This window comes from Lampris incognitus, chromosome 9 (assembly GCF_029633865.1).
Source record: "Lampris incognitus isolate fLamInc1 chromosome 9, fLamInc1.hap2, whole genome shotgun sequence".
NCBI classification, from domain to species: domain Eukaryota; kingdom Metazoa; phylum Chordata; class Actinopteri; order Lampriformes; family Lampridae; genus Lampris; species Lampris incognitus.
Window position 1 is genome coordinate 8868082 of NC_079219.1, and position 17452 is coordinate 8885533.

A 17452-nucleotide genomic window follows, 5' to 3' on the forward strand; every position below is an offset into this window, starting at 1 on the left:
ATTTCCTAATGTGTTTTGGGGCCTTGAATGATTTTGTAGTAGGAACAAGCTGAGGAAAAAAACCAAATCTGCTGGTCTGAAGCCTGCCACCCCCCCCCCCCCCCACTGTGCTGCTGAAGCATCAGGAGGGGGAAAAAGGAGACAACTGCCCAGGCAGTAAATCAGTGTGTGTGTCTGTGTGTGTGCTTGTGAAGGTGCTAGCGTGTGTGTGGTCTCGTTGCAACGCATGACTAAGGACGCATATTTGTCTGTATAGATCTGAAAGCTGTTTTGCGGGTCCCCTCCCGCAAGCCTGACTGCGAAAGAAGCGGCGTTAGAGGGGGCAAAAAAGAGGGCGACCCTGCCCGGCCTCTCCCAACAGCTTGTGACCCACCTTCCCCCAAGGGTGATAAAAGCGAACGTTGGTGCGAGATCATATAACGCATACTGGGCATATACACAATAAACGCCACAAATGAGAAGGCGGCGTGCACACACTCGACAGGCCGCACCGGGTCATTATTTGAAGCGGGGGGGGGGGGTTGCGCTATAACGCTGCCTTTGATAGCCCCCTAGCGACCAAACCCGATACACATGTCAGCGGAGATATAGCGCAGTTTGCTCTAATGAGGCAAACTGCGGCTGTAATTGAGCCGATCGGGACGCCGGGTTTTCTCTTTATTCGCGAGAAGCCATTGCTGGTTCCGAGTCTTTGCAGCCCCCCCCCACGCCCCCGTCTGTGGCTGTACTCGTAAGTGAGCGAGTGCACGCATCCACATGTGCGTGCTTGCACGCGGCACCCAGGGGAGAATGTAAACCAGACTATTGCATACTTCTGGCCTGCTCTTTTCTTTTTTTCTCTCTCTCTCTCGCTCTCTCATATGTTACTAATTCATTACTGGCTGGTCTCACCCACACGTCAGCTGGGGTCAGTAGGGGAGCGAGCGAGGGGGCGGGGCGGGGGAAGAGGGGGAGACCTTAGTAGATCCTGGTGACATCATGAGAAAGCTCGCATGTTGTGTGCAGCCTTCACGGTTACACCACGCAATCTGGAGACACCCGAAGCCGCTGGCAACACACTCCATTTATCCCACCAACAAACAAACAAACAAACAAACAGGAGAACGGGGATCAAATGTTCCCAAATCGGTCAACCAAGCGTCATGTTTTAGCTAGCCGTTAGCCGATCGCCTTCTAACCGCCAACGTAAACACGCCTAATCTAGCTCACCTTTGTTCGTTGCCATGGCTCCGCCGATTAACCAAACGAGAAACTGCCCACCAGTCTTAACATAAACCAAACGAGGACCATCTAGTTTTCCACCGTCCCAAGGCGCCGCCATCTTTTTCTTACCCGGTCTGGTTGCCGTCGGCGGAGGTAGAAGCACTCGCTTGAAACGAGACCGACCGTCGCGCATGACGTCATCGCCCGACAGGTTCTCTGCATTTTGATTGGCTGTTGCCTGAACCCAAGTTCCCGAAGTGAAAACGTTCGCAGCTGTTGCAGCCGAGCTTCGAACAAGCCTCAAGTGCGTTACAGAGGACAGAGGGCTTTATTTATATATATATATATATATATATATATATATATATATATATATATATATATATATATATATATATGTATGTATGTATGTACATATATATGTATATATATTGTAGCGAATTCGGGGAACAACGCAACCGCAGGAACTGCCACGGCCGGGAAGCGAACCCGTATCGCCCGCACAGCAGGAGACATCGCTAACCGCTCGACTAAAGGGTCAGACCCGCCAGCCAACGGCCAGCGTGTCTTCTTATCCATGCACGTTACACTATATATATATATATATATATATATATATATATATATATATATATATATATATATATATATATATATATATATATATATATATATATATATATATATATCTCACTGGATTATTACTGGTTGAATATGCTTTGTTTTTTCAGAGAATTGCCCAGGTGGTTTCAAGCAGTAGTAAAATGTGCAAGTAAAATGTGCAATCTATGCCCAACTGAAAAATATTTTATCATTTGAAAAACCAGAAATGTCTACACTGAACAACAAGAATGAACTGACCAGCAGCTGCAGACATGAGCACCTATTTTGTAATTATAAATAAATCATGCCATTAGACAAATACCAACCCCCACCACCACCACCACTGGACCGTTAGCGATCACGTGTTTTTGAATTTTTTGAACGTATGCTCCCTTCCCCATTGGACGTTGCGCAGGTGACGTGCATGACAAGAACGTGCATGGATAAGTAGACACGCTGGCTGCCGGCTGGCCGGTCTCACCCTTCCAGTCTAGCGGTTTGCGATGTCTCCTACGGTGCGGGCGATACGGGTTCGCTTCCCGGCCGCGGCAGTTCCTGTGGTTGCGATGTCCCCCGAATTCGCTACAATGTGTTCTTCCCCGAGTAGCTTTATTGACAGCTGATGGCAGCTTGTGGGCGTGGCATGAAGCAGGCTTGCACTGCCTCATAAAGAATTTACTTGACTCACTTGATTATTTTGCTCCTTATTTGTTGAGCACTTTCCCTCCCGTTGAGTGTTTCTTTTAACAAAGTATATATATATATATATATGTGTGTGCGTGTGTGTGTGTATATATACACAGCTGATTGCTTATGGCATGAAACAGGCTTGTACTGTCTCATTAAGAGTTGACTTGAATCTAAATATAAGATCATTCAGAACACATTGGCATTGTTTGTGTGACCAGTGCTGGCAGTAGAGACATTAGACACACCAGAATTTAATTAACAGCTTTTAAATTGATGGTGTCACGCACTAGTAAATCTGGGGTCTTTGTCTGGCTGTAATTACTGCCATACAGGTTTCTGAAATATAATTAAAGCTTTAGCTGAGGGATGGAGAATTAGGCAGCTCATGGCTCCCGCTGTCATTCGGGAACCAATTCCAAACGATTCGTCTCTTTTTTTTTAATCATCTGTTTATCTGGTCAGCACACAACACTGATAAGTAGGCCTTATAGCACAAGCTGGCATTAAATCCACATTATGCAAGGCGAGGGATTTCCGTGGACTCTGATGCCATAAACAACAATTAAGGCAATCACCATCATACCAGCTAACTGCCCTTTCTATGGGCAGCTTACTTGTGAATTGTGGTCAGTTGGTAGCAGGGGCGGATCTACGGGGTGGCAACAGGGGTGGCAGCTGCCACCTCTGGGACACAGTCTTGCCACCCCTTTGCCACCCCAGGAAAAAATCTCTAGATCCACCACTGGTTGGTAGAGATGAGCACGATGAAGCGTCAGCAGCAGCATCCTGACACCGCATCAGTATCACAGAGTGCATCTGACGGGGCGTCGCTTTCAAGGACGCCCCATGCAAATCTCTGCAAATTCTCCTAATTGGGACTGGAAGGGGATAGAAATTGTCTGATATATCTTGGGAGATGATGAGCTCCACGATAATTGAGCTCACATCCAATTTACATATAAATGGGATTTGCTATTGTGATTATCGCAAATGATGACATAAAAAAAACATCATTGGTTATTTCAGCCATTTTTTCCCTTCTTACCAACCTTATTCTACAATAAACACATGCATATACACCAACCAGCCAAAACATTAAAACCACCGAGAGGTAGGCGAATAACGTTGATTATTTTGTTATAATGGCCCCTGTCCAGGGGTGGGATGTATCAGGCAGCGAGTGAACAGTCAGTTCTTGAAGTTGAAGGGTTGGAAGCAGGGAAAATGGGCAAGCGTAAGGATCTGAGTGACTTTGACAAGGGCCAAATTGGAATCGCTGGACGACTGGGTCAGAGCCTCTCCAAAACGGCAGGTCTTTTGGGGATGTTCCCCATATGCGGTGGTCAGTACCTACCACAAGTGAACCAGTGACAGGGTCATGGGCGCCCAAGTTAATTGATGCGCGTGTTGAGCGAAGGCTCGCCCGTCTGGTCCGAGCCCACAGAAGAGCTACTGTAGCTCATATTGCTGAAGAAGTTCATGCTGGCTATGATAGACAGGTGTCAAAACACAGTGCATCACAGCTTGCTGTGTAGCCACAGACTGGTCAGAGTGCCCATGATGACCCGTCCACTGCCAAAAGCACCTACAATGGGCATGAGGGTCAGAACCAGGACCATGGAGCAATGGAAGAAGGTGGCCTGGTCTGATGAATCCTGTTTTCTTTTGCAGCATGTGGACGGCCAAGTGTGCGTCATTTACCTGAGGAGGAGATGGCACCAGGATGCACTGTGGGGCAGAAGGCAAGCCGGCGGAGGCAGTGTGATGCTCTGGGCAACGTTCTGCTGGGAAACCTTGGGTCCTGGCATTCACGTGGATGTTACTTGGACACGTACCACCTACCAAAACATCAGACCAGGTACACCCCTTCATGGCAGCGGTATTCCCTGATGGCAGAGGCCTCTTTCAGCAGGATAATGCACCCTGCCACACTGCAAAAACTGTTCAGGAACGGTTTGAGGAACATGGCAAGAGTGAAAGGTGTTACCTTGGCCTCCAAATTCCCCAGATCTCAATCCGATCGAGCATCTGTGGGATGTGCTGGAAAAAGAAGTCCGATCCATGGAGGCCCCACCTCGCAACTGACAGGACTTAAAGGATCTGCTGCTAACGTCTCGGTGCCAGATACCAGAGGAGACCTTCAGAGGTCTTGTGGAGTCCATGCCTCGACAGGTCAGAGCTGTTTTGGTTGCACGAGGGGGACCTACACAATATTAGGCAGGTGGTTTTAATGTTTTAGTGCATTACCCAATTTCAACATGGGATTTTTTTCCCTCATCTTCCGTGAGCATCATGGTATATTGATGCCCTAAAGTAAAAAACAGTAGAGGTATGGAAGGTGATTTAACTTCCATCCATCCATTATCCAAACCGCTTATCCTGCTCTAAGGGTCGCGGGAATGCTGGCGCCTATCCCAGCAGTCATTGGGGGGCAGGCGGGGAGACAGCCTGGACAGACCGCCAGTCTACCACAGGGCCGACACATTCACACCTAGGGACAATTTAGTACGGCCGATTCACCTGACCTACATATCTTTGGACTGCGGGAGGAAACCAGAGCACCTTGAGGAAACCCGTGCAGAGAACATGCAAACTCCACACAGAGGACAACCTGGGATGGCCCCTAAGGTTGGACAACCCCGGGGTTCGAACCCAGGACCTTCTTGCTGTGAGGCAACTGTGCTAAACCACTGGGCCACCGTGCTGCCATTACCGAGGATTATCATGATAATATATTCGAAGTGACAACGCTGGTGGCGTGCAGAGCGAGAGCTCATGGAGAACTCACCGGGCCTCATTTGCGGAAGTCCGGGCAGAACAGCGGATCAGCAACGGCCAAGAGCAGCGACTAATCTGTCCCAGCCCGTTTAGCACGGGTGGAGGGACAAGCCCCCCCACCTTAAGTGTGCACAATGCAAAAGTGCAGGATTTACTTTGTGGAATATTTTTCAATTTGAAAAAAAAAAAAAGAGGCTGTAAGAGGCATCGTCATGAAACTTCCCTTTCCTTACAATAACAGAATTCCCACCCTTATAAACAACACAGTGGCATAACGACCGAATGGCACTGTGTTGTTTCTAAGGGCGGGGATACCGGAAGTCAGTGGAGACCGAAGAAGTCACTTTGATGAAACGTGTGTCCAGACGAACCGATTCCACTCTCTGTGACTATTGTTCAGACCGATCATGCATCTAGTCTTTCTAATCACACAACGCTTACATGCAATTGCCTAAAAATATTTCCAAAGGACAGCAAGACAGTGGATGAGAAGAGTTTTGTCTAAAGGACTATAATTTATTGCAGGGAACAATCCAGTTTTTCTCCTTAGGTACACCTGGAATGAAATGAGGAATGCAGCAAATAGCCTGGACACACCTTATACTTAAGCACTCGTACTTGAACTTAACTCTCCGAAGCATGTGTCAGTTTCAATATTTCCACAGAAGTCCAGAGTAAGACAACCGTGTCCAACCATGTGCTGTGCTTCAGACAGCAGAGTGGTGTTGGAACGGTTGCATTACATAGTACCGATGGAAAAAACCAGTGCATGTAGCGGCAGCATGATGTATTACATGGTAACACAACAATGTGCTGTAGTGTTCCCTCGGAATAAAATGTCACTCGGTAAAGAAGTGCAACAGCAGCACACAAAAATACACACAGGATTGTAGCAGGGCCGTGTTGCAGGCAGAGAGAGAGAGAGAGAGAGAGAGAGAGAGAGAGAAAGAGACTGGCCAGTAAAGTCACGGTATCTTGCTTAAATACTTAAAAAGAATATTTTCTTTTTCAAGTGTTCACTTTTGAAAGAACATAATTTGTGCAGATATCCTGACAAGCCCATCAGCTGCTTTTTCAAATATGCAAATGTTGCCAATAAAACCAAGGGTAGCGGGGGGAAAAAATAACTTCTAACTGTTACAATGGTGGTCAAATTAAAACTGAAGCGGCCAATCTCTCTCTCTCTGCCCGGCTCACTGAATTCGAGGAACTTAGTCCATCAAACACACCGTATTGCATTAGCCAATACTCTTGCTGAATGGATGTAGCCCGAAGCCGCATCAAATAAATCTTTAACAGCATGCTATGAAAATAGTTTGTGGTTGTAAAAACACTACAGGTCCAACCCCTGAAAAAGCCTAATCCAGGAACACCGGATCCACAACCCCATTCACCGCTCATGACCATGAAACGTCCTGCTGACTTGCGTGGAGCTGAGCAAATCCAAATCACGTCGAGAAATAATATAATCAATACCAAGTTCAGATAAATGAACCTCACAAAATCCCACAAGGCACATCCCACTCCAGCCTCCTTGATCAAAGCAGACAAGTTATGAAGATTTAGGGTTGTGTAGGTTAAATCTCCACTTCGCCGGCGGGGCCAAGAAGCCATCCCGTTGGTTGACATCGTGAACAGAGTGTCTGATTTGTTTCACCTTCCTGACTGCAGCCTGATGACCTTTCTTAAACTTAAGCATCTCGGCAGCAACGCTACCTACTGACAGACGGAAAACCAAAATGCCTCTATCAGCTAAGGAATGAAGGGTTTTTTTTTGTTTTTCTCAATAAATACATGCATGAAAATGACCAAACCAAGCCCAAACAAAAGAAGAAGAAAAAAACATCTTTGAATTGAAATCATGAAATAGATATTAAACGGCTGAACAAGCAGAGCAGAGGCACAGCAAGGAATAAGTGAATATTTTACTGCATGTAACAGGGAGAGGGAAGAATAATAGTGGATCATGTTGCTCTACAGAAATGTTAATGGCATGAGGAATGGAGATGCAAGGAAGGAATGACATAAAAGAAAGGAATGAAAGTGCATTGGGCGAGGGATCAGGAGCTGCTTTCATTATTTCTCACTCTCTTCCCATCTGTCAATCACTCGCATTCATTTTCCCGAAGGACGTCATACATGTTGACAGTGAGGCCAGCAGGCATATCATCCTTCCTTTTCGGGCGTGCGAACCCCTCATCTTCATCATCCCCATCTCCATCCTCATCATCATCTGCATCCCTGTCTTGCTCTTCCTCTGGCTCGGTGCTGGACTCTCCATCCTCGTCCTCATACCGCTCTCCTGCCTCCTCTTCCTCTAATCTTCCCTGCAGCGCCATGATCTCTGGAAGATCAGGATGATTTTCCCAGTGCCCTGTGGATCGAACCATTCATTGATTCATGTACGTCTTCAACATAGCTGACATTTTCAACATCAAGACAAATATTAGGCTGATGCTCATGGTTAATGTTACCTCTCAAGCAGCTATAGCCTGGTGGTCTGAGGCACAGGCAAAGTCTGCCATCAATGGCCAGTCTCAGGAGACTGTTGGCTGCACGGTACACATCATTACGGGCCGCCTTTGCTGTTTTATAGCCTCTTCTCTCTGCCCAGGCTGGAGAAGAACGTGCGTAAAAGATAACAGGTGTGAGTGACAGAAAAAATAGTATTCTAACCGCTAAGAGTGGCCACTGGTTTGCCGATTAATGTTGAAGCTTGTATATTAGGATAACAACATAGCAGCTCTTTCATTGGGACAGGGCAGTCGACTTCTCTTGGAATCCATCTCTACAGATGTGACGGAGAAGCTGAGTTGTAGGGAGACTCAGGAGAACACAAAGCAGAAGGTTGTGGTGGGATTCTAGCAAGACTGAGAAGAAAACATTTGGACCTAGAGATATAAACCACTGCTCGCATCTCTGGGCACACAGCCTAGTTGCATCAGGGTAGCGAGTGAGGCCTTACCCTCACATACATCCCACGCTGTCCAGCTGAGCTCCTCAGAGCCCTGCTCTCCTTGATGGGGCTGGCTCTCCTGCAAGCTGGGATGTTTGAGCTTTAGCACTGACAGGAAGGGGGTCCTCTCGCACAGATACCCCACTGAGCTATAAGGCTCCTGCAGCTGAGATACTGGGTAGATGCCTGCCAAGATCTGAAGGAGAAGAAGCGCAAAGAAAGAGGTGAAACTCAGAGGGAGAAGGGTAGTATCGAATAAAGGCAAAAAAGAGAAATAACAAAAACAAAAAGTACATAAAACCAAAGTAATTTTGAAGAGGGCAAGACATCAATATAAAACCATTTCATGTTTGAAATATGACAGCCATCGTCAAGAGGAAAAAAACCTTGAAATAAATTAAATGAAAAAAGATGGAATATGCAATCAATAAACCATCCATCACAGGGTTTTTTTTCTTGACAGTGGCGCGTGCAATGCAATTAAATCAACTCTAGGATTTAAAGGCTGATATAAAGTCTTGACATGCATTTTAACAAGCTGGACACAAACACATGAACGTACCTGTAACTGTTTATTCACACGGGAAGGGAAGACGAGTCCAGGACAGTCGCACAGTTTGACTGTAGGGGTGAGGTAGTAGGTCTGGAAGTATTTAGTGTGGCCTGGGGTTCGAGACACGCTTACCACCTTCCTCCCCACCAGGCTGTTTATCACAGATGACTTCCCAACATTCGGGAAGCCTGGAAAGGAAGTGAGAAGGTACAGTCAGCCATTTCACATTCACAGAATATGGTCAACGCTCATTGTGCATGCACTGAACTAAACTCTAGATTGTGTTGAAACAAATGTTATGTAAAAAAAACACAAACCCTTTTAAACCATTTTTAAAAACAAATGAGATTTTTGAGTAGTCTTTGTTCTCTGATCAATTGGCATGGATTACCAACGCCACCAATAGAATTTAAGGAGACTCATTAACTTAAAGAACTGTATTTTGTAAGCTATTGATTTGCTTGGTTGCGGTAAGGATGACGGCACGTGATTCTTTCTATTGTTCTTCCACATAAATGCACCAGCATGTTTGTGTTGATCCACTTTGCCAATCAGCTTTGGCAGTTAAAGAAACAATTACAAGAAGAGAATGGAGAAAAAGTTTCCCCAAATTTTGGAACATTTTATACTAGTTAATGAACAAAATACATGGCGTTCGCTCTGCTGAAGTGAGTTGTTTGATGCAAGTCAACTGCTTGCATGAAAGAGCATTTACAGGACCAAAAACCTGGCGCCGCTGCCATTGATGGCAGCAACACAGAGTGTAGATTGCCTTTCTTGAAACATTTCTCTATAATGGGAATCATAAATGGGTGGCTTCAGTGAAACAACTGATGCAAATTGATGCAATAGTAAAAAAAATCACTTTCAGCATCATCCATCCATCCAAGCTGCTTATCCCAACTGGGGTCGCGGGATGCTGGAGCCTATCCCAGCAGTCATTGGGCGGCAGGCAGGGAGACACCCTGGACAGGCCACCAGTCCATCACAGGGCCGACACACGTACACACACATTCACACCTAGGGACCATTTAGTACGGCCGATTCACCTGACCTACGCATCTTTGGACTGGGGGAGGAAACCGGAACACCCGGAGGAAACCCACGCAGACACGGGGAGAACATGCAAACTCAACACAGAGGACGACCTGGGACAACCCCCAAGGTTGGACGACCCTGGGGTTAGAACTCAGGACCTTCTTGCTACGAGGCGACCGTGCTAACCACTGCGCCACCATCATTTTCAGCATCATTTGACTTTAAATCACAAAGATTATCTAACTATTTTTGTTTGTTTGTCAAAAATCCAAAACTGAGTTTAACGTCACCCAATGTCAGTTGAACCCATCTGTTTAATTGTACATGGTTGAGGATTATTTTGACAACAAAGGGTGATTTAATTGGTTAAACAATAAAAAGCTGCAGCACTAGCTCTTAAAGATTTCCTGGGTACAGTCCATGCTTTGCTACATGGCTGTGTCTACCTATGCAGCCCAATGTAAGAACCCCATCTTTGTAGAGTTCCTGGGATGGGCTGCTCATCTCCATGGCGCTGTCAGTATGGTGTTCCATCAGCACCAACTCTGCCCCCTCTTCTGACCTTTCCCCGTCTGGTGACTCAGCAACAGCATCTCTCTGAATCTTCTGCTCCCAGCTGGAAAGATCAACTATGAAGAGGGGGAGAGGTAACACTCTGAGGGTCAAATAGTACTTTGTAGACACATGACCATTCAGATTATTGCAAGGTACCTGTATCATCAATCTCAGAAAGTGGATGTATTGTGGGTATTCTAAATGTAAGGTCGACAGAGACCCACCTCTTCCAGCGGTGATCTCCTGGCAAGCCTTAAGAATATCTAGAGGACCTCCAGCCTGACCCCACCCAGCCTTCCTCCTCATCCTCTTCTTCTGCAGCACTATACAACAGCAAACAGACAAAGGGGTTATTTTAGCAACAGGCCAATAAGAGCCACAAACAGTAAGGCAGACAGCAAGCAGTAAGTTTTTCTAGAAAAGAGCACAGCAACTTTATTGCCTGTTTTTTTCCCCCTTCTTTTTCCTGCTGCTGTGTTTGGTTCATCTTCACTGCTATATCACTAAAGCCCCTTTCTTGGCCCTCTCCCACTCTCTAATTACCCTGTCCTCATGTCCCCACCTGTGCTGTAGGGCTGTCCAGGATGGGAAGTGAAACAGACAGTTTGGAGGTGGGGGAACTGGGAGGCCAGATAGTGTTTCCAGGCAATCACTAGTGGCGGGGGACACAAGTCGGCTTTGTTGAGCACCAAGACCACCTGCTTACGCTGGTCCCCTGTGATATAGTGGTACAAGGCTGGAGGGAACTGAAGCACCTGGGTGGTACACATGAAAAGATACTTAATTGGTAATGGGTTATGTATAGGCATGGAAAGAGAAAAAAAAAAACCTTTGGGTCCAAAGAGCACAGTCATTCTTAACTTGTATCACATTTGGAAACTCTTAAACGAGGCAGTGAATCATCTGAGTTTGAAATATGTCTAGCGTATATTTAGCGTGAATGTTAAAAATAAAATTATGTCAGTCCTAACCCACTAATCCCATTATCTGTTCCCTCCTTCATATTTTCCCAGATCATAATGATTTCATGGCCCATAACCAAATAATCCATCATCTGCTTTTAAAAGGACTTCATAACCTCTGTATTTCAAAAGAATCCATCCCCAATACCAAAAAAAAAGAGGAAAAAAAGGAAGTAGTTAATTAGTCACAATTAGTAATAAAAACATTTGTCCAGAACTCAGACAAACTTTGCATCTCGCTCCATCTAGTGGCCACTATGCCCCCGAATACATAATATTACAAGTGAAAACCTACCGGGTGCCTTATGTCCACAATGAGCAGGAAAACATCAGACATCTCCAACACTCTCCACAACTGCCTCCATGTCTGAAATGGCAAAAGGGCAATTAACAAGCAGTTAAGTAGTGTCTCCAGCTCCAGAACTGCAGTTTGTTACACCTCAGTTTGCAAATGGCAGAGTGAAACAAAGAAGCTGGTACAGAAAAAAACCCTTAAGAATTATTTGTCCCACGTTCTCAAAATTTGGGGCTGTTTAAAGCCATTTGGAAAACCTCCTAAGAATTGTTCTTCTGTTAGCTCTATTGTTTTCCAAAATCAATTTTCTTGTAATGTTTCCGGCCACAGAGCCCTTTTAAACTGTGGAAAACGTTTGTCAGAAAGGCATGCTCTGCGTGCAAGAGAATTCTTTTGGTGATGTCAAACAACAAAGCAATTTTAAGGTTTATTGCAACAAATTAAATTTCAAATCTGATCGCAAAGAAAGGTCATCACAAGAAAGTCACAACCATTTAATACATATATCGCATGTTAATTCTCCCACTGTTTCAATCCACAGTTTGAATGAAATCTGAAACATCTCTAGATTCCTGACAGAAAATTATTCTGGTGGTAATGGCCCTGTTCTGTTGCAGTGTGCCTCTTGAACTTAGCATATGTTTCGAAGCAAAATGAGCCATTGGGTTTTGAATTTAAAAATGTCAACAGTCCCCACCCCCTCATATACTCCCCAAACACCGAGCAATAACAGAATACATATAACATTATTTTTTTTAAAGATTTGTAGGGAATAACAGACAAAGCATGAGGGCATCACAATAATTTAAAATTTCCACATGACTAAACTTGGTAATACTTCCAAGTCTTGTAATAGTTTATGGGTATCTCAAAAACAGGATATTCCACCTAAGTGTTTTTGAGGGGAGAAAGCTAAACGCACAAATGATACAAAATCACGTAGATCACTCACTTCCAGATTGTGTTCATAGTGGCTCAGGGAGCCAGGTGGGTTTCTAGAGTGCAAGTCATCCAGGTATTCTCTGTAGGACTTCTCCTCTTTTCTGAGCAGCTCCTCACGTGTCATTTCATAATTCCAGGGTGGTCTTCTTGGGAAACCAAGGCCTGGAGTTGAATAATAACTTGTCATGCAGTGATGCCTACTATTAACCTACCCAGCTCAACTGGTTAAGTAAATATTGCGAAGTGAAGCATTGACTAAGCATTGAATGGCCTAACCTTTTTCTGTGGGGTAGATTTCGTTGATGTCAACCTCAAGTTCTTTATCCGACAAAAGCTGCAAAACCTTCTCTCTAGCAGCCTTCTTCCTCTTCTCCACCTCCTCTTTACCTTCCTTTTCATAGTGCAGCCGGAACCTGAGTAGGGGGAAGGGTCAGGTAGACCTTTTTGATTTTTCCCTTTGAATTTCTTGCTTGTTTGTCATTTGTCCCAGCATGTTTAAAGAAACGTATCTCTTTATAGATAAAACTGACACTATCACTAAAATAAATGTCATCATACGTAATTCAATTACATGCACATGTTCTAGGCTTGTCTAAATTTAGTCTTATGTAGCCCCTTTTACTTCCATCATACAGGCTCAGACACATTGCTCCAATTAGAATTATCACACATTAAAACTTTATTTTCCCTAATACAAACCTGCTAGCACTGCTCGAGGCACTACAATTATTTGTTCTACAACAGTAAAACATCCAAATTTTATCTGTATCAATGTCATAACACCTCCTCAAAAAGGACCACATCTCAGAAACTTAAAAAAGAAAGTGAGAGATGACAGCAACAGCTCACCTGTTGGAGTCATATCTGCCATCTCTACTGGAAGGCTGCTGGTTTATCCTCCGGATCGTATCGGTGGTCTCACCATCTGATGTGTCCGACTGCCTCTCTCCTCCTCTCTCCACACTGGCATTGCGGCTGCTTGGCCCAGAGCCGGTGTCCCCTGTGAGACGGAGGTGAGGGTCAGGAGTAATGATAAAACACAACACAATGTATTTCAATGATAACGCTAAACCACCGTGACCATCTTGACTTTCACTGGTGTCAACGAGGCCTCCCGGGCATCCACAGCACCACACAACATTTTGTTCCTGTTCACATGTGTAGCCATGCACAGGGTAACAGCCATCCAGTTGCTAGCAAGTTTTAACAGTAAAACTACACAGCTAGACTGTGGGCCAACTGAACAAATTATTTGCAATTAAACACACAATTCCCCTGTCCTTTGATTTCCTTTAACTCTATGTTGTTTTGTTATGTAAAAACTTGGCCATTTAGGTGACATCACGCGACTGATTTTTAAGATTAGAGTGACTTAATAACACTGGATGATAATGTAAACTTAAATATTTGACACGGCCACTGTGGCTCCCCTAAAGCTGTTAAATCGTGCCAGCATCTTATAAACTTCGCACAAAAAGTAAGGAAATTTGTGTTTGGTAGATTCTTTGTTGTAACAATGCTTCTTGGCAATAAATCTTATACCGTTGGAAAGCCTGTGTATTCCCTTTTAAAGGGTGCCACATTTATAAGGAACATGCATTTGTAGGATGAGCAGCAGAGCTGAGTATTTGGGTTGCACCCATGAAAAATTTGCCAAATCTTCTCTGCCAATGCCAAACAGCTTATTCTGCCATTGACTCTTGTTTGGTGTTGTTTAGTGGATTGGATGATTGAAGTCTGAAGAAACAAGACATATTGGCAATTTAACAATTTATTCATTTAACAAACAGCAGCCTCAGTAGCGTGTGGAAGAACCATACACAGCCACAACAGCCTGGCACCTCCTCCTCATGCTGGTCACCAGCCTGGTCACACACTGCTGTGGGATGGCATCCCATTCTTCAACCAGCATTTGTCACAAGTCAGCCAACGTGGTTGTGTTGGTCACTCTGGCACGAACAGCACGCCCAAACTGATCCCACAAGTGTCCAATCGGGTTGAGGTCAGGACTGCTGGCAGGCCATTCCATCCTCTCCACTCCCAAATTCTGGAGGTGGTCTCTGATAAACCCCGCTCTGTGGGGGCCGAGCGTTGTCATCTTGGAGGACAGAGTTCGGTCCCAGACTGTGGAGATATGGGATTGCCACTGGTTGCAGAATCTCATCTCGATATCGCTCTGCATTGAGATTGTCTCCAATGATGACAAGCCTCGCTTTTCCAGTGAGGGAGATGCCGCCCCACACCATCACACTGCCTCCACCAAAAGATGTTACTCTATCGATGCAGCAATCAACATAGCGTTCCCTGCGTCTTCACCACACTTTGACCCTATGATCCAACTGCCGTAGGCAGAATTTGGACTCGTCGCTGAACATAACGTTCCTCCACATGTTCACGTTCCAGTGCACGTGTTGCAAACGGGCCTGACGGTGAAGGGCAGTCATGGCAGGCCTCCTGGCAGCCCTATGACACTGGAGATTGGCTGCGTGCAGTCTGTTCCGGATTGTCTGGGCAGAGAGCCGTCAGCCATATCGTCCTGCAAACCTTGACTGCAAATCTGTAGAAGACTGCCTACGGTTCCTAAGTGCTGACAGGGTGAGGAAACGGTCTTCTTGGGACACCCACTTCGCGGCCTGTTTCTGACATCCCCCATTATATGGAACTTGGCCTTAAGTTTGGAGATGGTACTAGGGCTCACTCCAAATAATGCCGCCACTTGGTTGTGCGGAACACCGGCTTGAAGTTGCCCTATCGCACGGGCCCTATCCAGATCAATCAAACGTGGCATACCGATTCTTAGAGCAGACACCAACTGACCACTGTAGCAGGGCCCATGCTCACAGGTGCTGGGGTACCAGAAGCTCAAAACAAGAGTCAACAGCAAAATAAGCTGTTCGGCATCGGCGGGGAAGATTTGGCAAAATTGTCATGGGCGCAACCCACATACTCAGCTCTGCTGCTCATCCCACAGATGCACGTTCCTCACAAATGTGGCCCCGTTTAAAAGGGAAGTAAACAGGCTTTCCAACGGTACAAGATCTATTCCCAAGAAGCAGGGTTACCACAAAGAAATAACCTACCAAACACAAACTTCCTTCACATTTTGTGCTACTAAGTTTAGCTATGTTAGCTGTTTTCGGTTTACGTGACTGGCCAGGCTAGCATTAGCTGCAAGCTTTTGAATATAAAGAGCGGGGGTTTTTGTTTTAATGGTGGCCAAGTAACGTTAGCTGACACACCACCCACCCACACACACACTAGCCTGCTAAACGAGCGCTAACGATAAACGTTTAGGTGGCGTTACCTCTCTCTTCTTCTCCCGTTTGACTTGGAGCTGCTTCTTCTTTGGCTTGCGGCTGAACGGCTTTTTCCGAGCGGTCGCGCCAGGCCCCCTGGCAGCCCTTGGACACCGGAGATCGGCGGCGCGCAGTCTGTTCCGGATTGTCTGGTCGGACAGCCGTCGGCCGTATCGTCCTGCAAACCTCGACTGCAAAGTCTGTAGACGACTGCCTACGGTTCCTGCGCGCTGGCAGGGTGAGGAAAAGGTCTTCCCGGGGTGTCGTCTTCTTGGGACGCCCACTTCGCGGCCCGTCTCCGACGTGCCCCGTTACGCGGAACTTGGCCTCGAGTTTGGAGACGGTGCCGGGGCTCACCCCGAATAACGCCGCGACTCGCTTGTGCGGAACCCCGGCTTGAAGTTGCCCTATGGCACGGGCCCTATCCACATCAGTCAAACGTGGCATGCCGATTCTTGGGAGCGGACACCGACTGACCACTGTAGCAGGGCCCATGCTCACAGGTCGTCAGCACCTGGGGTACCAGAAGCTCAAAACAAGGGTCAGCGGCAACGGCGAAATAAGCTGCTGGGCATCGGCAGAGCAAGATTTGGCCCCCCCTCGGCCCCGCCGCTCGTCCCACAAACGCGCGTTGCTCACAAACGCGGCACCGTTTGAAAGGGAATTAAACAGGCTTTCCAACGGTGTACGGGTTTATTGCCAAGGAGCACCGCTACCACAAAGAAACAAGTCCACCAAACACACACCTCACTTTTTGCGCTGCTAAGCTTAGCTAGGTTAGCCGTTTTCGGTTTACGTGAATGGCCAGGCTAGCGTTAGCTACAAGCTTTTGAATGTAAAGAGCGGGGTTTTTTGTTTTAATGGTGGCCAAGTAACGGTAGCTGACACACACACACACACATACACACGCACACACACATATATATATATATATATATATATATGAAGTAAATTAAAGACGCCAATTTAAACCGCACTCATCTGCCCCGTTAGCGACTAGCCTGCTAAACGAGCGCTGACGAGACGCGCTCGGTTGGCGTTACCTCTCTTCCTCTCCCGTTTGACCTGGAGCTGTTTCTTCTTCTGCTTGTTGCTGAACGGCTTTTTCCGAGGCATGCTGGAAGAGGAGCTGGCGTTTACTTCGTATCCCGTCCGCGGTCGACGTCAGCCCCGCTTCGGTGGGCCGGCTACCGACAGAGACGCCGACGTTATTTACATCGGTGAAGTTTCTCGACTCCCCACACTTCCCGGTGACGCCATGGCCGCTGCGGACTGCGGAGCGCGGTGGACGGGACCATTTCCGCCGAGCGTCCGTAGAGCCGCCTCTGCTCCCTCCCGGTTCCATTTAACCCCTTCCGCGTACGCCGGATAAAATTTGTAAGTTTCTCCGTATTACGTGCCGATGTCGTGTCACACAACCTCGGTTTCGACCGATTTAAGGCAAGGTAAGTCTCGCCGAACGGACGAGGGCACCCCTTTCCGCATTTGGTATGGTCCCCTTTTGTAAACACCCCGCAACTTCGCGAACCATTCCACCGCGCGCGCGAGAGAGACGCGTGTAACGTGAAGCGTGAGGCGGTT

At 46.5% G+C, this 17452-nt stretch overlaps 1 protein-coding gene across 1 annotated transcript; it reads right to left on the reverse strand.

Moving 5' to 3' along the window:
• Positions 1 to 5781: 5781 nt before the first annotated feature.
• gnl1 (guanine nucleotide binding protein-like 1) lies at positions 5782 to 17355 on the reverse strand. The gene is made up of 12 exons (XM_056286004.1): positions 16915 to 17355; positions 13425 to 13575; positions 12852 to 12988; positions 12586 to 12737; positions 11634 to 11705; positions 10939 to 11131; positions 10601 to 10699; positions 10268 to 10450; positions 8793 to 8971; positions 8240 to 8426; positions 7749 to 7889; positions 5782 to 7648 (listed from the first exon to the last, which is right to left on the reverse strand). Exons 1-12 carry the CDS (start codon positions 16985 to 16987, stop codon positions 7380 to 7382), a joined length of 1836 nt encoding a protein of 611 aa, XP_056141979.1. The 5' UTR covers positions 16988 to 17355; the 3' UTR covers positions 5782 to 7379.
• Positions 17356 to 17452: the final 97 nt, after the last annotated feature.

What these genes read in the sequence shown, in the direction of transcription:
- gnl1 (XM_056286004.1), bottom strand. Translation starts at nt 16,987, where the DNA reads ATGCCTCGGAAAAAGCCGTTCAGCAACAAGCAGAAGAAGAAACAGCTC. An exon ending in CAAACGGGAGAGGAAGAGAG is followed by an intron (nt 13,576 to 16,914) that starts GTAACGCCAACC and finishes TCCGTCTCACAG; the next exon opens with GGGACACCGGCTCTGGGCCA. An exon ending in AGCGTGGGATGTATGTGAGG is followed by an intron (nt 7,890 to 8,239) that starts GTAAGGCCTCAC and finishes GTTCTTCTCCAG; the next exon opens with CCTGGGCAGAGAGAAGAGGC.